Genomic DNA, 27,516 nt, shown 5'->3' on the forward strand with positions numbered 1-27,516 from the left:
TGTACCCCATTGCAGGCCTACTCCTGCACTCCCTTGCCAAATGCCCCACCTTAACCAATTCCATCATTGTGATGGTCCAAGCCCACCCCCTCTTTGTCCAAATCCGCCCCCCTCTTGCTCCTTGGAATACCCCTCTTCCTCGCTGCGGTTCTCCTTGTTGCCACTATGGGCTGGGATACTGTTGCCCCTGCCCCACTGTCCCTGTCCTCCTTCAGCCCAGAGTGCAGCAATAGTGGCGCTCACGACCTGTTGTGTGCCGTCTGTCCCCTCCACCTGTACTGGACAACAACCTTTGCCAATTTCTTTTCTACCAACTTCGCTTCCTCTGCCTGACTCCTTTGGGCTTTTTCCCTTTCCCTTCCTTGATCCTTTTGCAATGGTGCACTGTTATACTCTGTATCTCCAGCCACCCCTTTGCTGCGATACCCACAATCTTATCTAGCGCCTTGGCACTTCCTTTGGCAAGCCCTGCTTCACAATAAAATAGAGAAATTGTATTGAATTATCCCATGGTCCTCCCGTTTCAGCTCCCCACATCTCCTGCAATTTAAGAATACATTTAGCTGGGTCCTCATCATCGCCCATAGTACACTGTATCAGTGACTGTAAATCAGGGGTATCTTGGAAAGCTCTTCGTAGTGCATCGCATACCTGTGCTCTAATTCCGTTAAACGATGCTCCATTGTGTCCATCATCCCCCAGGGTTTTTCCCGGATATCCAGCCTCAACCGACATGTCCCCAGCCTGGTCTTCAATTATAGCAACCATCAAGCTCTTGATGTCCCCTAATGCCATGGACACCCCTGCTGTTTGCTTTTCAAACTCGTATATCCACTCGCTCTCCCCAGCTGTGAGCTGTGGGCCAGCCTTAATCAAATTGTTTTTATCCATCTGGGCCCAGGGCACATACTGGGTCCTCGCTGCCCCCTTATATATGAGGGGCATCTCCATCTTCACCCCACTTCCCACACCCTTCTTCAGAACTCCCCTTCTCTTTACCAACGCCATCCGGCCGACCCTATTCCTCAATCTGCCCCACCTCACAAAACCTCATGAAACGCATCCCTCATATTATTTCCCACTACCGTGTTCTCATGTCGAAGGATTGTCCACTCACCCTTGTTTCCCTCCTTCTGAACACATATATTTCTTATTCCTTCAGTATCTATCCTTTGCAGCACCTTCCCTGATCTCCATTCTCCTGACACCCCTACATCCCTTGCTCCTCTTGAGGCTATCTGTATCCTGTTCAGCTCTGCTAACGACTCTGACAGCCTATCTTCAAACTCCCTTGACCTGACGACCGCGGATGCCAATACTTCAGTTGGATGTGCATATGGGGGTGGGGTAGCAGTGACCTGAGGTGTCTGGCGCTGAAGGGGTCCCTACCACAGTGTGTACATAGGTTGGGTTTGTGTGCCCATCTGGGGAACATGCTGCCAAGGGATATAATCCCCTGTGCACCTCTGGCGCTCCGTGCTCTCCTTCTTGCCTCTGGCTCTTTCTATCTTTCTGTATCTGTGCCCGTACTCAGTCCCCTTGGTCCTCTGTGTCCTCAAATATTTGGTAACATTTATTTTCTCTTCAGTAGCTGTTTCCCCTTATACTTAGATACTACAAATGTAGACATATGTTCCAAAACAATTATTAGGGAGTCTTACTCTGGACACGGGCAGGGCATCCCCCCCTTCCTTCCGTCTTTGCAATCCACCTCTTATGGTATTTCTCCACCCTTGTCACGATACAGTGGCAGGGCCTTGTACATATACTCCATTGGTGTCCCCTCCCCCCCATGCTAATGATGTCTTTCTCTTACTGACCCCGCAAATGCTCGCTAAGGCACCGTGCAAGCTGCCGCTGCTTGTGACATAAAGGAAAATCAACCCACACCCTTTTCTGTCCACTTTCCTTGCAGACACACACCCCTCCACAAAACCATCTAATGCCACATCACGCTGCGACACAAACAATTATCCCTCCTAGGGCCTGTTCTTCATCCAATAAAACACAAATACAATAAACTAAAATAACAAGCTGAAATAACAACCACTACTTGTTCCAGGCCTGCTCCTTATGAGACCACTACTTTTATTTCCGTATTCCTCATTTAAATAATATATTTTAACGTGGTACCACCTTCCCTTCCCTCCCCTTCCGAGGAGGGGCTCCCTGCCTTACCTTTGCCTTACCTTGTAATGCCTGACCGAAAAAAACTCTGTACAATGCAAATGACAATAAGAAAAAACACAAACCACATCCACGTCACATCAACGACCACACTCTCCACGTGTTCACACATCTGCCCCCTACTTGTTATTGCTTACAAGTGTCTACTCACATGTGCGTGCTCACCCGAACTCCTCCATCACAGTGTTCCAACACCGGCCGGCACGCTCCTCGGAGACGCGCCCCTTTCAAAGAGCAGAGAGGACTTTAAATGGCTCCTGCTAAACCATTCGGAACATCTTTATTTCGGGACCAGTGGCTGTAGGTGGGCACGACTCCATCTGGAGAAGTGGTACGGAAGCCTCCGCAAATATGGGGGGGAGTGGGGATTACGTTGGGGTCACCAATTGAAGGCAAGTCCCTGAACGTTCACACCAGAGAGAATACAACACGCTATGGAAGAAAGGCCCAAGTCGATCTTGCAAGGATAACAAGTTTTAATCTCACACACAGTTGAGAGCATGATGGTTGGTGTGCACCTATACAGGATCCTCCTGCTCCATAAGAGATGCCAGGTCATCGGTTTCAGCCCAGTCTGTCCGTCCGTCTTCCATCATGTGGGTGCTACAGTGATCATCTTCTCACGTTGAAGGCAAAAAAACAAATGAGCTACACTCCTAACACAATGCTACTTTATCACTATACCATGCACCTGGCAGTCCTTAAGACGGGCACAAAGGAGGTTCTGGGGCACCCTAACCTTCACACACACATTTCACTCACTCCCCTCTGCGCCATCCGGCTTCAAGGTCTCCACCCTTGTTTTTAACTATAATGTATTCCTCCCAGCACCTCGCAATACAAATCATACGATTGTCGCTCAGAGACGTACGCTGTCTGTCCTCTTTCAACAATTCAGGACTTGTTACTTTGCGTTTGTTGGTCAAAGGGCATCTGGTGCTATGGCTTTCAAGGATCTTTGAGGTTTAGTCAGTTATATAGGCTATAACTCGTCTATGATGGCGGCTTTGCAGGGCGCATTCTTCTTGAGTAAAAACACCTTTGCAACATTGTTAGAAAATTAAAAGGGGTTGTGACGGTTGGGGGTGTGTACTGTCTTCATGGGGGCTCAGGGATGGCTGCAGATTTCCACTTGTCTCGCAATTTGGGCCTAATACATGCAATGCCGCGTTCGCCACGCAGGTCTTGTCTTTAACCTATGATTACTAATATTTTACCTTAAAAAAAGGAATGCTGCTCACGCCCTGCGCTACACTATGTGGGTTGATTATATTTGATTATATTGAAGTGGTGTACTAAATATTGGGAGGTATTCCTTTCACCGTCCCCCCGCCCCCCTGGCCCATCATAGTGCTTCGAATGCATCTCGCCTCACTCTAAAGCACTTAAGGGGCTGGGACAGGGCTGCCCACTTCACCCCTTCACAAGTATGACACGGACACGATGGGTACAAGTTGTGAAACTTTTATTGAAGCGGTTGGGCTTGGAGAAACTCCTATTCTGCCCTATAACTAAGATGGGAGTAGTCTTGACCATCAAATAATAAATTGCACAGTCCCAGTGGAGTCTGTTAAATCAAAATGGCCTATGCTAACAGAACCTAATGCCAAAAAATTGTAAAAAGGAGGAATGTATACAAAAGGAAAAATCTGCTCTCCTCCCAATTTTAGACCCCACAGAGTAAGGCTGTCCCTGTAGGCAGGATGACGCACTCTGGCTCAGCTTCCAACACAATAGTTCCAGAACGTGGATCGAGGCCAGTGTTAAGTTCTAAAATGTTTTACACCAAAAGGTTCACAAAGGTCCCCCTCTGTGGGGCTCAGACCTTTCACGATCAAGTTCAACACAACAGTTCTTGTAGGTCCCCCTCTGCCGGGCTCAGATCTCTCATGATGAAGTTCAACACAAATCTGAAAGGGGGGGCTCCCTTCCCCAAGATTATTTCATTTCGGTTCTCCCTCTGCCAGCCTCTCACCGCTTTCGGATGTCGAAGACTTTTGAATGTGCTTGGCTTACTTTTCAGACCACAGGAGAAATCTTGGAAGCTCGACACCAGATCGATAAAGCTGTCTCATTTTGTTAAATCTGCAACAGCCCACGAAATCAGACCCTCTTTCATATATTAATGGGGTGCGAAGGGACCTTGACTTTGATGCAAGACAAATTTAGAGATTTGTCATGAAAAAGGAAAGAATCACATCAGAGCATTTATGGAATAGGCTGATCTCAGAACATGAAACCCTACTTACCTTGGCAGTGGTGGAAATAATGAGGGCTCTGAGCCTGCTACACAAGTAAAATGGACAGCGAGGATAGACTGAATTTTACTGTTTTATCCAGAAATGTATATTATTTATACATTTTTAATTTTTATGTATAGGAAGTCAATGAAGGAAAGTCAATCGTTTTTTGTAAAGGTTTAAATGATCAGTAAATTAAATACAAATAAAAAAAAAAAACTTTTCAGACCACTGCAGGACCACTTCGAATCAAAATGTACAGTTCAACTTCCACTCTCCCCTTCTCTAGGAGTTAAACTTCTTTGTATCACTTTTGCTGTTCATTCGCTTTATCGCTTCGAACAATGTACTTTTCACAGAGACTTTTGAGTGGGCTACTTCCTTTCACTGCACCACTCCGTTACTTCGTATTGCTAACTTCGCAGCTGTCTTTTACTTCAAAGTTCATTCAAAGGTCTGCCTTTCCTTGCGTCTCAATCACATGGGAGCAGCCTTCACTTTGTGTTAAAAGGTTTCAATCTTTAACACAACTAGTCTTTCAGGTCGCTTGCCAACTCACCAGCTGTGTGTCTTTCTTGGTTTTTGCGATTCCTAAATCACAAGTCAAGGTTAGTACCACTGGCTTGGCCTTGCCTCCCTAACTCTGCCGTTCCCCCGGGGCAGTTCGCTGGCATCCTTGAAACACAATGCAGTCTTCACTTGCGGGATCTGGCCTTCTCCACATGTCTTTCACGGCCTGTTGTAGGCAACGACCACCAGTAGGGACCTCTTGGGGTTTTCGACCCGCTGCTCTCGTCTCTTGGTCCGTCGTGGTGCTGCAGTAGGTTTGTCTTCATCCCGGAAGCCCTGCTCGTTCTCGTGTTTGGCCTTGCTCAGAGTGTGTCCTTGGGTTCTGCCTTTTATTCCTGTGAGGAGAACTACTTGGTATAAGGTTTATACACTTAGGATTAAGTGCCTGACTTGATTAGCGGGACCTGTACAGTACGATGTGTGAAAGTTAATGTTGTTACTCTCTGTCACCCTCTTCCTCGGCCAAGTGTGTGTGTAAAAAGGGTGGAGGAGTTGGGACTTCGGAGCATCCTAAAACATAGGATGGGTTGGATAAACAAAACGGGGGAATACCGCCTCTCGCCATCTGCTGCCACACCCCCACTCCCCGTAGGCCCCTCACCCAGGTGATCCTCTTGCACTGGTCCACCCCCAGCATCTGGATCCAAAGACGATGGCCGTGCCCTGGCCACCTGAGGGAGAGAGATCCCTGGGGAGTAGCGGGTGAGACACCCTCTGGTTTCTCACGGTACCATCTGACTCCCCACCAAGAGCAACATTTATAGGATACCAAGGTACTTCTTTAATAGATTAGCTTCTGATGATTCACCATTCGCATGAACTAGCTGACATGAAAGTTTTAGATCCGTGTGAGAGAGAGCAGAGACCTTAACGGCTGGAATGTCATGTTGAATTCAAGGAGACAACTAATTTACTAAGTGTTTAGAAGGATCTTTCTCGTCAAGTCATTGAAGGATTTGCTGGGATACTCTTAACATACAATCCTTCTACCAGTATGGACTGAGGTACGCTGTATGTCTCATTTTAGATTGCCTAAAAGAAGAAAACTGGGCAAATACGCTTATTTTAACTTATGAGGAAGTTTTAAAGGACATAGCCCAAAAGCTGACAAAAAAGGTATCTCAGAAAGAGGTCCAACCGAGTCAAGGTCTGTTTAATAATATGTGCAAATAAGCTAGGAGGCACTTTTGAGATACACTTGGAGCCCAATCTTGAAACAACATGTTGGTTTCAGAAACAAAAAAAGATCATAAGAGGGTTTATCTTTTATGCAAGCAAGAATGACCATTTAAGGCTTGAGAAAGGTGTTCTTGGAGGTTGTGCAAAGAAATGGCTCGAAGGGTTTTTGGATGATCGTGGCAAAAGCAGCCAATCCCACCGTAAATGTTTCTATTGCCACTAATGTTCAAGCTTTGCAGTTGGTTTTCCATGTTAGTAATATATTTTCAAAAGATAATGACCAGAATTGTTTGCCCCAAGAACCATCTTCGGCTGGCTGGCGATTTGGCTGCCATCATTGCCTATGTCAATATCATCAGGGCAATAAAATCGCAGAAGAATCAAACAAGTCTCCTGATCCTGATTTTATACTTTGACCTTGTTAGGGAGAATTCTCTGTAAAGGCTAATTTTCCAAACCTAGTGAGTCCCCCAGCAGCTTTTCTGGATTTTTTGGGGTTTTATTTGTTTCTCCTGCTAAGAGTGAGACTCTTTTTCTCCCACTCTTAGACATGATTTGAGGTGTTCCTTTGAATGTGTTTTATGGGCTATGGGGTCCTTTACCCCATAGGGCTTTATGTATTTTTGGTATGTGGGTTACACAGCACCCTCCGTGCCGTAATCCAGGGGTGTCGTGGCGACCCCCAAACATAGACTCCATACCCTGGGACTGACTACTGTCTCCCAGGGCATGTAAAGTCACCATTGGCTTTACTAGTCCCAAATTATGAACAGAAACCAGTACAAACCATCATATTGTGGATGTACTGGTCGGGGCAATTCGATTGCCCCAGGGTCTGTTGTTCGAGGGGGCACGTCTCCGTCCCCCCTGATCGAGTTTTGGCTGGTGGCAGTGGATACTACTTTTTATATTCGACCGCAAATATTTTCCTATGGGATTTTCCCATTGTTCGCGGCTACCACTTTTTAATATAGCCTCGAACATACCGCTGGTTTATTAAATTAATATAAAATCACTGGTTGGTATTTTTTGCCAAAACTCGGTTCCAAAATGGCGTTTGTGTTCGCTTCTGTGACTCCAACCCAAGTCGGGCCCTTTGTTCCACTTTTTGGCGGGCTTCTCCACAGAAGCCTCCAAAAGTGGTGCCACTCTGTCTGGCTACCACAGGGGGGTGTAGGAGGGGGTTTAGGCACCCTGGACTGAGTTGCCTTGGCAACTCGAGTCGCACTCTTGTGTGATTGGCCGAAGTGGTGAGCCGCCCGGCTCACCACTTAGCATGTTTGATTGACAGCTAGGCTGAATGAATGGGGGTTTGCTGCATAAAAGAAGGGCTTTGGGGACTGGAACTTCAGAAGTCGCCACAGGACCTAAAGAATCCAAAGAGGGAGAAGCTGAGCCGACCTGCAACGACGACACCACCGGTGGAGCCCTGCCTTTTCCCGACGACAGAGGAGATCTCCAGTCCGGAGAGTCTTCTTCCTTTGACTGGTGGGGATAACCAGTTTGCCCGTCTTTTCGCCTTCCTGGATCATCTTGTGGCCGCCTTGCCTGCGCCAAGCACCCCGGCAACCGGGATACCACGGTTTTTCCACCACCGCGAATAAAAGGGTCTTATCTTTTAACCGGAGAACTCCGTGGCTGGTTTCTTCCCTGGCCGTGCAACGACCTTCATCTTTCCTCCACGTCGAGACCATCTCTTCCTCTGGGTGACGCTGTGACTTGCACGTGCTGCCAGGAACAACTGCCCCCGCTGGAGGATCCTCTCCACTTTGAAGGTACTGTGTCCGCCTGGCCTCCCTCGCAACGGTCTGTGTGGGGTGACTCTTAAAGCTTCTACTTACCACTTGGGTTGGCCCTAGGCTGGCTAACTGAACTTTTCTGAGCTGACTTAATTCTTTTCTGAACTCCCTGCAAGATTTTTCAAGACTTGACTGTGTGATCTTGGGCACATTGGTGCTCTGTTCTCTCCAAGAGGGAGCCTGGCCTCTGAACTTTTTGCTCACAAGTCGACTTGACTTTCCTGCCTTGCTGGGTGCTTCTAAAGTATTGTGTTGTGTGCTTTTCCTAATTTCTGCCTTTTCCCTCCCTTCTTAACTTATTGGAGTGCCATCTTTAGTTAAGCGCTCACCTCTGTCTGGAAATAAGTGGTGTTAACTAAGACTTGTCTAATAAGGAATAAGGGATGTACATCTAGTAATAGTAACTGTGTGTTGAATTTACTTACCTCTTTTTGTGCTAGTGTAAATTACAAGTGTCTTTAAATAATTATATACTTTTACACCAAAGCTCTGGTCAGTGTTTGCTTGTACTACTGTGTCGCTGTACCTTTTGTGTATACTCTGCATGCTGCCTAACTCATCTTGAAAGAGGTCTGACTGCTCAGCCACAGCTACCAGGTAAATCTGGGTGGTACAGACTGCTACCAATTGGGTTTACTGCAAACCACCTGTAGTCCTAAATCTTTTGCACCGGTGCCTAAGGGAACTGCACAGGTTTCTGCCTAACAGACCTTTTATATGTCTAATATAGAACTATGGGCTCCTACTCTTTGCAACGTCTGAGCTGTGCAATCCCTAAATTGTGGCATTCTAAGATAGTTATACCTGTATATAAAAAGGAACTCCAATCCACACCAAAAAATCGTATTGCCCAATCTTACTGCTGGACAGTTCCTCTAAAATATTGGGGAGAATTATGAGGGTACCTAGTGGTTTGGGTGACTTGTAACAATATTTTTGGGGATACCCAATTGGCGTTCAGGGAAGGTTTGGGGGTACTCAATTATATGTTTTTGATTTCCACATATACAACCCGAACCTAAGGTAGTATTTTCTCTTTGAACTGGTGGACTGAGAGCAGTTATGGTAAATACTTTTATAAATGGGCATTACAGAAGGGCTGCTAAAGTTTATAGTCCTATTACATATTGGTAGAGTGTGTAGTACATATGATGGGAAGAAGGGGGGTGCACACCTCCATTTTGAGCATTGAGAGGCCTGCGTCAGGGGTGTGTTTTTTAGCCCCCGTCCTCTTTAATTTATATATTAACACACACTCCAAACTATTCTGGAGCAGTCCACGCCTGATGTGCCGGGGTTGGGATAAAGAAGGCTGCCATTGTTGGCATATGCCAATGATTTTATGTTGTTGCTCGTACCCCAAGAGCTCTACAAAAGTTGCTGGACGATGATGCTAGGTTTATGGCCTGCGGGAAATTAAAACTAAATGTGAGCAAGTTGTCTGAAATGATAATAGGCAAATCTAGCCATCACGCCACAGTGTTTTTTCTGAACATATTCCTGTTAGAAAAATACAGCATTTCGAATATCTGGGAGTACATATCTCCTCAAATGACCAAGGAAGAATGCATATTGAAAAGCAAATCCTTAAGAGGACCCAGGCGCTTCTTGTAGTACAGAAAATTACAATCCCTGGCAATGATGATCAAGGTCTATAATGCAAAATCAAGCACCATTGGGTTGTAGAGGGCTGAGATCTGGGGGACAAAGCCTGATGTCACATTATGAGGCATAAAGCATACATTTGGTAGAGTTGTATTGACCCTCCCACATATTGCACCATCATATTCTATTCACAATGAGTTGGATTCAGTTTATATTGAAGATCATTATTTCATAGCCTCTTCAAAGAGGTGGGATACAATGTTGGTAAACCCAAAAGCAACTCTGTCGATATACTATCACACCTCTGTTTAATTTTAGTCCTGTAAAAGCGATCTTCATAGCCATAAATACTAGCATTTTAAACAGCAACTACCAAAACAACCCCTAACTTTACCCCCCTCCCCCCACCTCCATCCCACCCTTCCCCCCTTAACACTTAATTCCCAACAACAATAACAGTACCTTATCCCCAACCCATCACCCCTACTATCCATTGGTTTGATCAGCAAACATGTGATAAAGGGAAGGTTAAGATATTATTATTATTATTATTAAACTTACTCCAGGTACGTAGAGAAAGTACAGAGCTGGGGAGACCATTGAATAGAACTATTTCAATTGCGTATCAGATGATCTTAGAGTCATATTTGGAATGGTGCATACACTTCTTAAGGTATAAAAGACATGATGTGAAGGGGAAATGGTTGGGATTAGGAATTGCGCTTCATAACTGTCCCTTTTGTCCAAATGATCTGGAATCATTGAGGCATTTTGTTATATGTACAATACTTTGATGTAAAATGAAGAGAGTGCTGTATGAAACTGCAGCAATGCAGAATGTGTATATAGTTGAGAGGGCATTATATTCCAATATTGAATGGCTGCTGGTTAAAATCTGGTTGAGCGGTGTTCATACGAAGGAGAAGCAGTTGAAGATGGGATAGCTGCAGTTTTGGATGCCCCTGACGGGGGGGCCTCGTAACCGTGAACCTACTTTGCTGATTCTTAATAAACATCTTGAACACCTACTGTCTCTGTCATTCCTTTAACACATTGCCGTTTCTTTTGTCCAGTGTATATTTTAATTTGTAAGTGGACACTCGCACCAGTATTAAAATATTGAGGGTTTCATCAATTTAGGGCTGCGGTATTACACAGTCTACAGATGCAAGACAAGTGCTTATCATGAACACTCAATTATTTTATTAGCCAGGCATTGTGACTCAGGAAAACTGCTTGCCTGACATTTTCTTGATAATATAGGGTCTTAAACAGATTGTATTCTTGAGTGATAACTATGACAGGTTATGTAATGACTAAACTGTTATCACAAAAATGCATTTGTATGTTGTATCTGGTTTTAGAGTTTTATGTTTGTACAGATAAGCTTGTGATATATTTACAATAAATCTGTATGTAATATGATTATTTATTGATAATGAATTGCTTTCAACCATATTGGAGAAGGCTACCCTAATAGTATTGTCAACGTTAATTTTCTTTTGTGTTTCTGGAAGTTGCATAATGAGATTTGTATAGAGATTTTGTCTTGTATACCAGGTAGCCCACAGAGTGTGTGTGTGCGTGCGCGCCCTCTGGACACACAGGCAGCTAGGTACTGTACATTTTATAAACACTTCATCAACATTAGGTTCTGCAACGGCTGTCTTTATCTGGGTCCCATTGGGTTGGAATGCTTGTAACGAGCTCTGTCTGAGTCTAAACGCACATATGTCCAATCACCCAAACACTTAAGGAGAACTGTGAAAACTCTGGGGTATTAGGCATAAAGTGGTAACGTTGTCTTCATATTTCTTTTAGAAGAACAAACCCCTTTGGTGAATCTGGAAACGTACAACCTGATTCTGAAGGTAAGTTCCCAGTTTGTAATATAACAAAACACTGGTATAAAATGATATTGTATGCTTACTGTGCACAATTGTATTATTTAATTCATCCTACAGGTTCCTTTTAAAAATATAACTGCATGTTTACTAAAAAGCATCTTTTGATCACCCATGTACATGTGAAGTATTCATTGATTATAGCATTTATCGTTGCTAAGGATACAACTGTCATTTAGCCACAGCAGAAAGGCCCTGCATCTGAGTGCTTATGTGTGTACATTTGTAGTTATGAATGCTACTGTTAGGAAAGATTTCTTAATTGTGGGTAATTTTCCTTCCATGTGGCAACCCCTAAACTTTTTGCTGTTGTTTTCACCATGATCTAGACTTTGTCAGAGAAGTGCAGCCTTCTGCCGCACTCCTCTGGGCTTTCGCTCCATTCTTACGGGGAAACTGACATGCCCTTAAGACAGTCAGTACCGGGAAACGCTGTTTTCCATAGTTTCTTTATCATGTTGCAGCTTTCGTGCAACATGACACAAGAGAGCACTGTAAGCTAAGTTACTGCTCTCTTGGGTATCTAGCCTTCTACAGGCCCTAGAAACTCTGTTTGGATTGTAAATGATCGGTGCAAGTGAATCACGGACGGGAATGGTGGCAGCGATCGTTTCTTGTGTTTTTGAGCTCCTTTTGGCGTTTTAAGCGCGTTTCTCGCGCTTAGCCCAAAATGGTGGCCTGGCTCCCAAAATGGCCAGACCACGAGGCTCCTTTGTCCTGTCCGCTGACCGTCTTGCCCCCTTCACCTTCCCCAGGTCTAGCCGACACAGGGCCTTCCTTATTTGGGCATGTACTTTCCTGCGAAACACAGATGCTTTCGCGGGCTTCTAAAGGCCTTGTGTGTGCCTCCAGGATGTGGGCTGGGATGTCTGGCCCCAATACACATCCTGGGTGCCAGAGAGTCTAGTGTGGTGTGAATGCCTGGGACCACCGTGGTCCGTGATAGGTTCACTTATGGTGTGAGTGTTTGATGAGCGGATCTTCCATTGGGTCCCCTCCGTTTTGGCGCGAAGGGAACCGTGGATAAGAGGGGGCTGGAAACGCCACTACCATGTCGATCTCCTGAGTTCTCACGAACAAAGGAATACAGGAGCCAGGTATCCTGCAACCACGAGGCTGAACCGAGGAATCGCTGGTGACCCGCTGAAGGACTGCTCCTCTGCACTGCTGTCGCTTTGTGAAACCCTTTCTACCTCTGATCAAACCAGAAGGCCTGTACTGGTACTTCGACCCTTGGAATAGTGGGGACAGCTATTCTCTGCATCTTCACCATCTCCTGCACGTAAGCCTTCGGAAGTGTCTCTGGGCCATCCAGCAGACTGACCAGCCTACCCAGGAGGCTTTCTCTAACCGCCGTGAGGTTGTGTTGTATATCGAGTCCTTGTCACTCTCACACGATTCGTACACTTGGCATTCCCAGGTCTGAAGTGAGTAGTGTACATTTGGCTGAGATGCACACGGCCGCTTCGTTGCCATGTTGTGGTAACAAACTGTGCGGGTTCACTGCGTTTGGGACGCCCTCAACTCAACTCTGCTGCTGCAGAATCTACACGACGACGAGACGTCCCCTGCTCCCCTGAACCTGCCATCACTGAAACTGACGCGGAGAAGCCTGGGTCTGCTTGCATCGGGGACCGGTGAGTAGCATAGCTAGGAACTGGTCGCCCTCCTGCAGGAGCCCATAGCTTTTCCCCGCTGTGTCAAACAGCACGCCTTTCCGTACTCGCGCTCTGCTTCTGCCCACAGTGGAGGCTGCGCTTGAGTCGCGGAACTCTGTTCATCTTCTTTTGTGCACCGAACTGAACTGCCTGATTCCCTCGAAGAGACTCCCCTTTTTGCCCGTTGGCACCAGCGTGTGCAGGTACTTTTGAGCACAAGGCTCCTCTCTTCGTAGGGCTTGGACTTCCTTTTAGTTAGGTGCCTCTGAAGGCGGACTGGGTCTGATTATTATTTCGCACTGCCGTTTTTCCTCCCCTTCTAGGTGGACTACACATTTCGTGCGTCTAACTCTTTAGTCTCGTTTGTATTTGTAAATATATTGTATTGGTTTGGTATGTGTTGGTTTACTAGAGTTTTATTGTGATTTCTCGCTACGGTCATTGTTGCAAAGGCCTTGGAATAAATGTGTATATATTTTTAATATAACACCTGTTTGGAGTAATTTGTAAGTGTCCTTGCTTTGTGTGCTCATTGCGGGCTTTCAGTCACCCTCACCCCTCTTGAGACCTAGTCTTGACCGCCGCGATTGCTACCCTGATTGGTCTGGCTTGTTCAGAGGTTACCCTGTTCCAAGTAATTAGGTTGGCCCTCTGAACCTCTGCGCCTCCAGGACAGAGTTCAGAAATCCGTCTTAACAGCTACAAAAGGCGTTTTTTTTTTTTTTTTGCCCCCTCACAAATATTGTGCTTAGGAATGGGCTCGGAAGAGCAGATCTGCTTGTTTGCCCTGAAAAGGATTCCCTATACATACTTGTGAGAATTAGTCAAGGGCAATAACTGTATCCTCGATTCGAAATTTGAAATATGAGCATTGATGTGATTTAAGCTCATATGGTTAAATGACATTCTGTGACTGAGTGGGCACGTGTCTATAGATATATTTTATACTGTATTTCTACAGTGTATAGCTGACTGCTTGTCTGCTATTCAGGCATGGTGCGCTGCTAACCATCACTGCCTTAATGCCAGTAAGACAGAGATCCTTCTCATTGGGACCCCAGCTCGCTCCTTCCCTCCTACACTCTGGTCGCCCTTCATGAGCCCCCCCCCCTCACCCTCCTGTGAGGCAAACAACCTTGGTGTCATCTTCTCCTCCGAGGCATTCTCACTTTTCTCATCTTCCCCCAGATATGCAATGTCTCCAGAGCTTGGGTCCTCTCCAGGCTCAACTCGGCTACTGCAACAGCCTCTTCCTCAATCTGCCTATCTCCTCCCTTCGCCCCCTTCAACTAATACAGAACAGGACTGCAAGACTTATCCTTGACCTTAAGCCCAGGGACTGCATCCCTACAGCACTAAAATGTCTCCACTGGCTCCCAGTTGCTGCGAGGATCAAATTCATGACCCTCTGCATCAGCCAGAAGGCTTTCTGGGGCCTTGGGCCACTCTAAATCCAACTCTCTCTCCTTAAATACCTCCCTGCTAGAGCCCTTCGGTCATCTAGCTCCAACTCTCTGCAGATCAGATGCTTTTCCAAGCAGAGAGTGGGGGATAGATCTCTCTCCTCCACAGGTGCCTCCCTCAGGAATGGCATCCCTGCCCCTCTCTGACTTGAGCTGGATCTCTTTAAGTTCCGGAAGCTTCTCGAAACCTTCCTTTTCTATTCTGCCTTCCCTCGCTCCCTCCCCAGCTAATGTCCCTGTCTGTGTCTTGACTGGCTGTCTGGTCCCTTCAGACTCTTACAGGGCACCAGACCCCCCCCAACCAGTCTACCCCTGCACTTGGTCTCCCCTGAACCCCCCTTCCTCAACCTGCACTTGCCCTTCTCGGCCCCTCCCCCTGTACTAACCTGGCTGGGCCTGCACTCTGTATCCCTTCCAGCCCCTTAACTCGTACTTAGCTCGTTTACACTCTCTGCTTTCCCCGGGCCCTGTCCACTGAGCCTTCCCTGGCACTCGCTCTCACAGGCCCTGCACAGCACCCCCGCCCCCTCTCTCTCCTGCACTTCTCTTTACTGCACTTTCACGATCTGAATGTTACAAGGCCTGGTAAAACCGTTTTGTTTTGTCCCCATTTTTTCCCCCCACCCGCTTGTCCTCTTACGCCTTGAAATACACTATGTATAGGCGCATTATAAATACCCAATAAATAAAGATGTTGATGAACACTTATGACAAATTGAAAAAAATACTGCAGCGCGCCTATATTATGTGTAATGGTGTCTACAAATGAAGGAAGTAGAAGATTAAGTAGTTTAATTCTTTGCTCTGTGCATGGCACTCCCCAGAGTTATGACAATAGCAGGCGAGTCCACAAGCAACAGGGGCCAGTACTGTACTTAAACTGGTTTCATGAGATTGCCAATCAGTTTAGTGAAATTGGCAATTCACTGAAAGAGAGGGCGGGTAAAAACTGTAGCTAATAAAAAAGAGGTGTAAATCAGGAAAACCACAAACCTGGCCAATTGGACATGAGAAAAATGGAATGGTATGTGGGAATTCGTCCCTTCTCCCCTCTGAGGCTAGGGAGGTGAGCCCGCTCTGCAACACCCTCCCTAGAAGATGAGGCAAGTGGGACCTCACCCAGAGAGACTCCCCCTTTGGGGACAAGTACGCCGGTTCCTGAGAGGAACTCACTGAGCCATTCACCTTCATGGCATATATGGTACTATCGGAAATAAAGAACAGTATGAAATCCAGAGATTTGCCTGAAGACAAACCACAATATGTCAACACGAACAAGAAAGAGAATCTGTCTTTTTAAGGAGAAACCGCCATTTAACTGAGACGACTGGACTGGAAAAGGAGGACACAATGAGGAGAGGCAAAGCAGAGGGAGAGTGTAAGCAGGGGATGCCCCCTGTCATCGTGACAGGTGGATCCTAGGAGCGCCACCAAAGTGGACTGTACGCAAGGGTAAGACGCTGGAGGACGAGCGTTCACAGGCATTGGAGAGCCGAGGAGACAGGAATACTTGTGCTTGTGGCGGGACCACGACCGCTTCGTGGTGGGCAGTGCGACCGTCCAACGAGGATGAAACCGCCATGCTGAGCGAACAAGGCATTCGGTTACCCGCAACCATACCTGGTCACAGAGGAGAAGACCAAGCGCAGGACCCTGGCAGAGTTAAGAGTGTGAACCAGAGTCAAAGGGGAAAACCTGAGCGAGTGCTAGTCCCAGGGACGTTTCTCTGCCAACCCAGAGGTAATTGGTAGAACAGGAGAAACGGAAGCCGCTGGGGAATCGTTACACATCTGGAAAAACTCGTACCAGTGAAATTGACGCAATCTGGTATAGAAACGTGATAAACCTGGCATTGTAAAAATGTGAGAAAAAGCATCATAAATAAACCTATAACAGACCATTAGGACTGGATAGAAATACCCTGGGAAGAGGGGAAAATATCCCATGAAGCAAGAAATGCAGAGTGGAGAATATCAGAAAGAGAATTCTGTGAGTGCAAAGTGAAGGCCAGTAAAGCCCATAAAGGAGAAATGCCAAGTAAACCACCTCAGGAGAGGGAGATGATTAATCACCAAGAAACCCTATCCCAGCTAAAACAATGGGCCTCATTACACGAGGGCGGTAAGGGTTAACGGTCACCGGTAAGGGTACCGGTGACCGTTAATCCTTACCGCCTCACTACGAGGTCCCTTTGCGGGACCCGACCTTAATGCCTGGTCTAGACCCGCAAAGGGACCTTGGTGCTAATTACGGTACCGCAATTTGCGGTACCGTAATTACCGCCTTCCCCATTCCCATTATGCCCTATAGGGCAAAAATGGGAATGGGGAAGGGCCATGGAGAAAGGGGGAATGCCACCCCGCCAACCTTGGAATGGGGTGGTAATTCCCCTTTTCTCCATGGTGGTACCGGTATGGGACCGGCGGCAACTATGGTGCTAATAGCACCATGGTTTACCGCCTTCTGTGTAATGAGGCACAACATGCCTGAGGGATGCAAAAGGCATAGCAGACTGGATCAAAGGATACAGCAGAGGGTAAAAAGGGATCAATTGAACATTGTCCAAAGAAAAGAGGAAGCCCAAAAACCTACTGAAGGAGTTACAAGAACTGGTACAGAAGGTGATGAGAGACAATTTAAAAATAGCCTACTAAAAGAACGTTGGAGTGAAGAAGAAACTCTTTGGGAAGCGACAGTCAGGACAAGGGAGTCATTCTCTTGGCTTCCTTTAATTGCTTAAAATAGTGGTAGCGTCAGTTAGAACTAAGTTTTAGACAGCAGACAGTTATTTTATTTTTTTAAATTTATTATTTTAGACCTACTGACGAGCACCTTAGTTATTTATGTAACCAGGGAATAACCTCATAGCAATAGAGAAAGAAAGGCATTATTCTTATAATTTAATAAATAAGCATGGAAATGTGAACTCTGTGTCCTTCTTCTGGAGATTAGCCAGCATCCGAAGTGGACGAGTGATTTCTGAACCTCCTAGGCCGAGATCCTTACGGACTTCATGCCATTGCTTAATATCAGACACATGTGCCAACAACTTGCCCAGTATTTCGATCAGACGCCGGTGTTTCAAGCGTGACTAACACAAGAGGCGATTACTTCCCCGCTCATGGCAGATATATTACGAGTTGTTTGAGAGGGGCTTCCACCTCAACCTTCTTCGTGGGCACTTTTGACCCATCCATGCAGTTTCCCTGTAGAATCAAAGACGCATTGTTAACACATAGTGGAAAGGGCGCTGGTGATTGAACCAATTGACGTGGTGAACTTTGCCATAGAATCTACGATTTGTGCCGCCAGTGTGCCGCCAGACGTATGTAAAATAATTCTGAGATGGATGAAATTGTGCATCTACTCCATCACACCCGACCTGGTGGAATTAAATCCATGATGTCCCATCTAAACCACACATCAGCTTCATTATAAAGAAATTCTTTGTCCTGAAGATGGCCACTTTACTTGTTCCTGAATGGACACCTGAGAACGCGTCCAATCTGACCTTTGGCCGAAACATGTCGACACTCTTTCTCCAACAGCGTCTAAATATAGTCGCTTTAGTCTAATTTTTCTAATGTGAAAGTAGGATTGATAAAATCTCCACTCTCCCGACTGTATGTACTATTGTATAGACAGATGTCTTTTGTGTTTTTTGTGATACATTGTTGTATGAATATGTACTGTTTTTAATATTTATTATTAAAGTGATATATATATCTTTCCTTACTTGGGTTGTTGTAACTGCCTTCTAGCCTCAATTAGTTTCACTGCAATGTGTATTCTGGTGATATTAATATGGTGTTTCTAAGTTGTATGTGAAGATAATCGCTCAATCTCTACTACCCTCCGGGTCGCAGTAGTGAGGGGTTTTCAATTCTCTCTGCTTGACGCAGCTCTTTTTGATCTTCTTCTGACCAGCCACACGCTTCTTATTTATTTTGTCAAGCTGACCTGCTAAAAATTGAAAATGTACTAAGTAGGCTGTTGCAGCAGGAGAAAAGTGAGCCACTTCATCCGAGGAATATGCCAAATGAAGTCCTAAAAACAATTAAGATTGCCTGTACCAGATCGCTAAATGTTTTCACATGCATACATCTTATGTGAAATATTGTATACTCTGTATCTGGATAAATGTTTCTGCATCATCAAATACTATTGGGGATATGATGTATTTTTCTTATTTAAAAACATATGTGCATGTCAAATTAGAAACGTGTCATTTTGAAGGGTTAGCATAAACAATGTGCTGTTAAAGGTTAAACTGATTGAAGTGAAATGCATACAGTTTATAAAGTGTCTCCAAGTCTTGTCCGCTAATGAACCTATTAATGTCAAACGGCATTCCACACTTAAACCTTAACATCTGCAGCTGCTCTTCATGCTGCTTTAACATGTTACCCATTCAATGATGCAGGAAGGGTTTGCAGTTGTAGCTGCCGTTGCCTTGATGGAAAGCAATAGATTTTTTATACTAGTTATTTTTTAAACTAAATGTACATATCTACTTTTTGTTCTTCTCTACCCTTTTTAAAAAAAAACATTTTTGTTAATCAATTCAACCAAACAATACAAACCAAACAGGCAGTGCATATATCAACCGTTTCATTATACATTATTCACTTATAGCCACTGCTTCCCTTATCCCACCCCCTTTGTTCTTCTCCACCCTTCATGCCATATTGTCTATGGAGTCTTCACATCTAATTAGTTGCATATTTCCTTTAGTTTTTGTTTGCTCTTTTAGGTTTTGGCACACTTTGGTGGTGTGGCAAAACCAATGCTAAATAGAAAAGAAAGTGAGAGAAAGGCCTGTTGTAAAACAGTGTATCTGGTTTAAATAAAAAACTGGAAGCATTTAGCATTTATTGGGAAAAAAAACTGTTTGCTGTGGCTTTCAATAATTTGAGCCAATGATTGCTTTTCTAGCAATTATTCTGCTAATCAGAGGGACTGTTAGAAAGTGTGCTTTCATGGTCTCTCCAGGCATGCAGTGATCCTTCCTTTACCTGCTGCTGAGCCCCCCCCCCAAACCCTGTGTGCTGTGCTCCTTTTCATATCCCATGGGTGGCGCTGTTATTACACAGGGCACTTAGCAGGTAGGATGCAGAAGGTGTAGCATGGGAGCTGTAATTCCCCACAGTTTTTAGTGTCTCAGTCAGAGCAATAATCACATCACTGCATGCATGTGGCTTGTCCCTGAAATTAAGGCATATATTGATGGCATGTGCAGAGAGGTAGGGTGCCAAGTGAGGGGCTGCTCCTGTTGCCTCTCCTATGCAGGAAAGGCCTGTGTAGTATGACCGGGCTCTTGTGCATCTGAACGCAGGGCTTTTGAGCTCAGAGGTGTGTATAGGTGCAGAAGTATACTCAAACTCTGGACACAAAGGTGGTATGCTTGCTGGTATAGACTGTTATTGAACTCAAAACAAGAACCCTACCTGTCCCTATGACTGAGGGGTTTCCCTACATCAAACAAAACTAAGGATAATGTCAGAATGTCCATCAAAAATATAACATCCACTGTCCTATGTCCTAAACTTATTTCTGTCCCTTAAACGTCAACAGAAAACCTATAACTAAACTTCACTCTGCTTATAACAGGATGGCTCCCTTCTTCGGGATGCTTCCCCAAGCGTTTCTCAGGATCTCTTTACCAATAGTCTTATTTATCACAGTTCTATCTTCTGCCAAAGAATAGGATTCCCTTCCTCTGGTCTTCTCGTGACTTGTGCCAAAGGGTCTCTTTCCTTGGACTTCTTGCGAGTTGTGCCAAAGGTTCTCTTCACCTGGTCTGTCACAGGTTTCCCCCCTTCTCACCTTTCTGTATTGTTTGCCCGTGATCCTCGGGGATGTCTTCTTTCGCACTGTTCGGGATTTATATAACCCCGTGCGTGGGTCCTCGGATTCCAGCGTGCTGTTCGTGACCCAGCTCCAGGATACATTCAGATGTCCGGGACGAAGACAAGCAAATAACGAAGTTCGCACTCGGAGATCCGAATGCGATGGAAATCCAGGATATGCAAGGGGAAGGGGAAGGAAGAATGAAGAGGAATTCAGGGGACCGGGAACCAGGAATCCAGTGTAAGCTCTGAACGAGCTCCGGCAAGACACGTCCGACTACTGCAAGCGGTAGCGTTGAGATGCGCAGGGCCACGGGGGCGTGTCTGCTTTGTAGAACGTAGAGCGTACAACGCGGAGACTGGCAAACAGCGTTCTGCGTTCAGTGGCCATATTGGGAGTACCACTGAGTTCAATCCCCACCACGAAGTCAAGAAGGGACGCGAACGGCGGTTCATGACAGCATGCCTCCTCTGAAACCCAGCTCCTCCGGGTTTACCCGGATGTATTCGGTGGTATCTGGGGGCATTCATATTTGAGATGGGTTCCCATGTGCGTTCGCTGGGAGGGTACCCTTTCCACTCGACCATATATTGTAGCTGACCACGTCTGTACCTGGAGTCCCATATTCTGGAAACCTCATATTCTAACTGATCATTGACAATCACAGGGGTAGATCTTGAAGCAGTTCGAGAGGACTGGACGTATGGTTTCAACAGAGAAGTGTGAAAGACCGGGTGGATCCTCTTCCAAGATTCTGGTAGTCTGAGTCGAAAGGCCACTGGGTTAATGACTTCCTTTATGGAAAAAGGGCCGTAATACCGCGGAGCCAATTTATTTGGTCGTAGGTGTCGGGTAGAAGTTTTGAAGACAACCAGACCTTATCCCCTATTGAGTATGAAGGCCCTGGTCTTCTTTTGGAGTCAGCATGATGTTTGACGTCTCTTCGGGCCTTTTCTAGGTGTTCTTTTGCTTCTTTGTGTACGTTGATGAGGGTTTCAATCCAGGAGTCAACTGTAGGAACTGAGGTAGGATGTGGGAGAATGGATGGTAGAACAGAAGGATGGAATCCTTGACTACAGAAGAAGGGACTGGTTTTGACAGCCGAGTGATCCAAATTGTTGTAGGCAAATTCAGCCACAGGTATTAAGAGTGACCAATCGTCCTGGACCTTGATGGCGAAACAGCGAAGATATTGTTCCAGAGTTTGGTTTACGCGTTCAGTAGCTCCTTTGGTCTGTGGGTATTAACCTGAGGATAAGGCACGTTGGATTCCCAGTATACGACATAATTGTTTCCAGAACTGGGATATGTACTGGGGTCCTCTGTCAGATATGATCTTGGAGGGTAGACCGTGGAGTCGGAATATGTGTTCCAGGAAGATTCCGGCAAGTTCAGATGAAGATGGCAGTTTATATAAAGGTGTAAAATGAGCCATGTGAGTGAACAAGTCAATGGTAACCATGATAGTTGTGTAGCCTCTGGAAGGAGGTAGTTCCAAAATAAAGTCTGTGGCGATGAATTCCCAAGGTCTTGTTGGCAGTGCTGGTTGGAGCAGGAGACCTGCCGGTTTCTTGTTATCATGCTTGTTTTGATTGCAGACTGCACATGTTTGGATATAATGCTGGACATCATCCTTCATCTTCGGACACCAAAACTGTCTTTGTATTAGACGGAGGGTGTTGGTGATACCAGGGTGTCCTGAATGAAGGGTATCATGACATAGGCTTGTGATCTTTTGTCGTAGTCTCTGAGTGGGAATGGCAAGGCAATTATCCTTGAATAAATATCCGTCCTTCGTTTTGAGGTTCCATCGATTATTACCATTAAAATCCTTCCAGGTTTCAGAGGACTGAGTTTGAATCCGAATATCCTCCAGGAGGTTGATTGCTTGGGCAACAAATATTGTGTGGGGAAACATCTTTGGGAAGGATCGATCTTCAAGGATTTGGTAGTCAGGACGTCGGGATAAGGCATCGGGTGTTATGTTGTGTGTTCCAGGAACATGATGGATTTTAAACTGGTTTCGAGCAAAAAAGAAGGCCCAACGGGCTTGACGACTGTTCCTACATTCCAGGGATTGCAGGACTTGAAGATTCCGATGGTCCGTGCGGACCTGAACAGGGTGTTTCGCTCCCCGGAGTAGATGACGCCAATCTGTGAAGGCTTGACGGATGGCTAGTAGTTCTTTTTCCAAAACAGAATAGTTGGTTTCGCTAGGAGTCAAGGTGCGAGAAAGATAGGCGATGGGGTGTTCTAGCTTGTCATCGAACTTCTGTTTCAGGACTGCCCCGATGGCATAGTTGGAGGCATAAGTTTCCACAAGAAAAGGTTGATCAATGTCAGGTTGGGCTAAGATGGGGGCTTGTGTGAACTCCGACTTTAACCGTTTGAAACGCCTCATCTTGGGCTGCTGTCCAGTGAAAGGGGGGGGTATCCTTTTTTAACAATGTAATGATCGGATGTACAATCTCCGAAAAAGAGGGTATGAATTTCCGGTAGAAGTTAGCAAGCCCCAGGAAGGATTGAATTAGTTTTACAGTAGTTGGAACAGGCCAGGATAGAATGGAGTCTACTTAGAGGGCGCTAGAGGGCCAACCAAGATGGCCGCTCCCCTGTAACCACTAAATCTGCAAGAAATAATCTATCCTAGCACGGCATCTCATCCCTGTCGAAAATTCAGAGTGAATCGGACTCGCCTTCCGTGAGAAACTCGCTGCATAGTGTGGCCTGCACAACCACGACCTGCGTGGGGCTTGGGAAAACCCACCCGCGGGACCTGCCGCGGCCACCTCCAGCGGAAAGTGGCACGGGGGAATCGCTCGGCGTCGGGGCGCCCACAGCCAGCACTGAGACGGTGGTGCAGCGAAACACCTGCAGGTGGGGAGCGGGAGACGCGCGGAGACCCACAGAAGCATGCAAAACAGGCGAGATAGCGAGTCTACGGTTCGCCAACAAACCGGGGTCGCTCCGCGGCGTGCCCGCCATTTTGGCCCATAGCGTCTCCCGCGCGTCTGGGTCTCGGCCCCTCGCACGGCATCAAGCGGCCAAATCTGATGGCCTCGCCCGTGCCTTGGCTACACCCCAAAATCAGAAGCTCCGACACCGTAGCCAAGTTCAAGATGGGGAAGCCGGACAAGTCCCAGAAATTACTAAATTTTGATGCAGGCCCAGCACCTAAAACACCCAGGCCGGAACACCGCCCAGAATCCCCGAACAACCAGTCGGAGGCAGAGCTGCAGCAACAAACGGACATTAGGGAAATCCTGATGGAATTAAAAGCTGGGATAGGCGGCCTGGACAGCAAGATAGACTCGCTCTCGTCGAAGGTGGACCCGTTACAGCACCGGCTCGACAAACACAGCGACAGGCTCAACACCGTCGAAGAGAGAGTGTCAGATCTGGACGACGGCACATCAGCACTCACTTCCCGGGTCTCCACGCTTGAGGGGCAAATGAAAACGCCAAAAACGAGGACTTGGAAGGCCGCTCCAGACGAAATAACATCAGGATAGTCGGAGTCAGAGAGAGACAACTACCAGTCAGAATGGAAGAACACATCGAAAAATTATGCACAGAAATTTTTAGTCCCACAGTCCTATCGCAAATGTTCGTAGTGGAAAGAGCTCACAGAATCCCTGCAACAAGACCGGCTCCGGGAGCCCCTGCCCGCCCGATCATCGCCAAGCTTCTAAGCTACAAGGACAGGGACTCCATCCTCAGAATGGCAAGGGAAAAGGGCAAACTACACTTCGACGGGGACGACATCCAGTTTTACCCAGACTTTTCGCCGTCAGTCCAAGCCCACAGGAGATTGTTAACCCAGGTGAAACACAGACTACGCGCCAACCAGAATACGTACTCGATGCTCTTCCCGGCGAGGCTTCGCATTCAACTGGAGGGAAATATCCACTACTTCAACTCCTCAGAAGAAGCCACACTATACCTCGACCGGCGGGGATGTAAATCCGCAAACCAAACGCCCAGAGCCTCAAACAGAGAAAGAGCAGAGAGTCCCGCTGTGACAAACACCTGCGCCACTGATCCGAAGCAAGCGGGAATCAAGCCATCAGGACAATCTTCGCAAACGGGAGGTTGGGGACTAAGCCTAGGAAGGCCACCCGCGCCCCGTGCACAGCACGCATTGTGTTCCAGTTGGGGGGGGGGGGTTCCAAACGGACGAGTTGGGGTTGTCCGTGTAAGGAAAATTGTTTTATTGTTGTTGTCGTTCGAAACGTGCTCAATGCGCCACCGCCTAACCGCGGGCCTCACCTAGAGCCCCGCCGCCGCTCCTCACGAGCCCTCCCGCCTGACGCTGCTCCCATGCAATCCAGCCGTCCCGTGTGTCGGGACTCCTATCTTGTTGCAATCAGGTGTCATATAAATCATCACTGGTACATTCAAAGTAGCTACCTGGAACATTAGAGGGGGCAACATCCCTGCTAAGACACGCAAGATCCTGCAATTACTTAGACGCCACAAGGTCGAGGTGGCAATGATTCAGGAAACCCACCTTTTGCCGCAAAATGAGCACCTGTGGGCCCGCGGCTGGGGATGCCATCGCTACTTCTCTTCATATTCATCCTATGCCAGGGGAGTCGCTGTTCTTCACTCTTCACTGGGGTTTCGCCTGATCCAAACAGAAAGAGATAACAAGGGAAGGGCTCTTTTGGTTCGGGGCATAGTGGAGGGAGAGGAGGTGGTGTTCGTCAACTCCTACGCCCCCAACACAGACGGCACAAACAACTTTGACTGGGTGCTATCCCGCCTCTCGCAAGTGCGTAACGCTACCATAATCTGGGGAGGCGACCTGAATACTCATCTCGACCCACAAAAAGATAAATCAAAGTTAACAGCACACCCGTCCAAAGCCAGCCTACAAGTGCAGGAGATCTGCAAAGCGTTTGACCTATCGGACATTTGGAGGACCCAGAATTGGGAAGCCAGAGATTACACATACCACTCAAGTATTCATAATACGAACTCTCGCATTGATTATCTGCTAGTCTCCGCTCACAGCAACTGGCAATGGGGCACATGTCAAATACTCCCCAAAACCTTCTCAGACCACGCCGCGGTAACACTCGAATGCCAACTGCCGACCACCAGGCCACGACCTCCACAATGGCGCTTCAAACCCAGATCCCTCGCTGATCCGACATTCGCCACCGAGCTAAGCGAGGAAATCAACACCTTTCTTGACATTAACCAAGGCACCGTCAACTCTGCCGGAGTGCTATCGGAATCTCTCAAATGCTACGTAAGAGGCGTCTGCCTAGCCAAGGAAAACGTAATCCTGAAACTTATCAGACGCGAACTAGAGTCCTGCGAAACGCACCTGAAGGAATTGGAAAAGCAGCAAGCCGCACACAATTCAGACCAAATCCAGGCGAGGTTAAAAGAAGTACTTCTGAACTTTAGAAAACTGGCTGAACGGGAGATTAAATTTTTGGGTCACAATCACAGAATTGGACAATACGGCGAAGGCCAGAAGCCTGGAGCCCTTCTTGCTCGTCTTATAGCGGCAGACAGGAGGCCGCCAAGGGTGTACAGCATCCGGACACCGCAGGGAAATATGCTGCACAAAGAAGAAGACATAGTCAAAGTATTCAGGGCTTTCTTCCAAGATCTATACAGCGCCGGGGGCCCAGCAGACTCTGATGCGATCCGGAACTACCTCAACGACACAGAACTTTACTGGGTGGAGGGGGAACTCCGTGAGCCACTGAATGCGCCCATAACGCTGGAAGTGATCCAAGAAGCCATCAAAAGTCTACCGTCTTCCAAAGCCCCGGGGCCCGACGGGCTAACTGGTGAGTTTTATAAACACTTCGCCCTTCTCATTGCCCCTCTCCTGCTAAATGTCTTCGAAGAAGCGATCGAATCTGGCATTCTCCCACAGACATTAAGAGAAGCCAACGTAATACTACTACACAAAAAAGACAAGCCTCCCGAAGATTGTAAGTCCTACCACCCCATATCATTAATTAATCTGGACAACAAAATCCTGGCCAAGATCCTCACTAATAGGCTTCTCCCATTAATGCCTGCACTGGTACTCGCCGACCAAGCGGGATTCGTACCTGGCCGAAACACCACATTCGGGATACGCAGAATGTTTAGGGTTCTGGCAGCACTTGACCCCGATCAGCAGGCAGTGTCGGTGCTGCTGGATGCCGAAAAGGCATTTGACTCCGTTGAGTGGCACTTTATGTTCGCCGTGCTACAGCAGCTCGGACTTGGGAAACAGTTTATCAAGCTGGTCTCACTCCTCTATAACCAGCCCCTTTCAGCAATCACGCTCGGGCCGACTCGCTCGGCACATATCAACCTCCAGCGCGGCACTAGGCAGGAATGCCCACTATCCGCCATGATATTCGCCCTTGTGATGGAGCCCTTAGCAGCGGGCCTAAGGGAACGTCCTATCCAGAGAGGCCTTAAAATTGGACCACACCGGCTAATAATATCCCTCTATGCCGACGACATAGTCCTGTTCATGCAAAACCCCTGCGAAAACCTTAACCCGATCATGCAAGAAATAATTAAGTTTGGGCTGGTATCAGGCTTGAAAATTAACCAATCGAAATCAATCATCTTTCCCTTAAACACAAAAACCAAAATGGTCCAAGACGATTTTAACTTCCGGTGGGAGACGGCCCACGTCTGATATCTAGGAATTGGAGTGTCCCTGAACCACCAAGACATATTCAAAGACAACTACGAAAGCACACTGAAATCATTAAGAGACAAGGTAAACAGGTGGAAATCGCTACCACTCACTCTCTGGGGGAGAGCCTCATTGGTAAAACTGGTAATCTTACCCAAACTCCTGTACCTTTTCGCCAACATCCCCATCCTGCTGTCCCGGCGCTTCCTGGGTAATCTGAGAAGCCTAGTTCTGGACCTCATATGGTCAGGCAAACCTGCAAGGATGGCATACTCATCCCTCGTGCTTCCTGTGGCCTAGCTCTACCCGATCTAGAACGGTACTACTGGGCGGCACAAGCTCAGTTTCTCAGTCACTGGTACGAACCCCAATTCGTAAGACCGCATGTACTGGTCGA

At 46.9% G+C, this 27,516-nt stretch overlaps 1 protein-coding gene across 2 annotated transcripts in view; it reads left to right on the forward strand.

Moving 5' to 3' along the window:
• Positions 1-27,516, forward strand: part of APPL1 (adaptor protein, phosphotyrosine interacting with PH domain and leucine zipper 1) — an 820,938-nt gene that overhangs the window by 514,972 nt on the left and 278,450 nt on the right. Inside the window, exon 16 of one of the 2 annotated variants that reach the window (XM_069643674.1) lies at positions 11,402-11,451. In XM_069643674.1, coding sequence (XP_069499775.1) covers positions 11,402-11,451 — 50 coding nt within the window. The remainder of the gene's footprint in view (positions 1-11,401; positions 11,452-27,516) is intronic. The other variant, XM_069643675.1, reaches the window with a different exon arrangement.

The sequence above is a fragment of the Ambystoma mexicanum genome, chromosome 2p (genome assembly GCF_040938575.1).
Source record: "Ambystoma mexicanum isolate Mex_15411 chromosome 2p, UKY_AmexF1_1, whole genome shotgun sequence".
Classification (NCBI taxonomy): Eukaryota; Metazoa; Chordata; class Amphibia; order Caudata; family Ambystomatidae; genus Ambystoma; species Ambystoma mexicanum.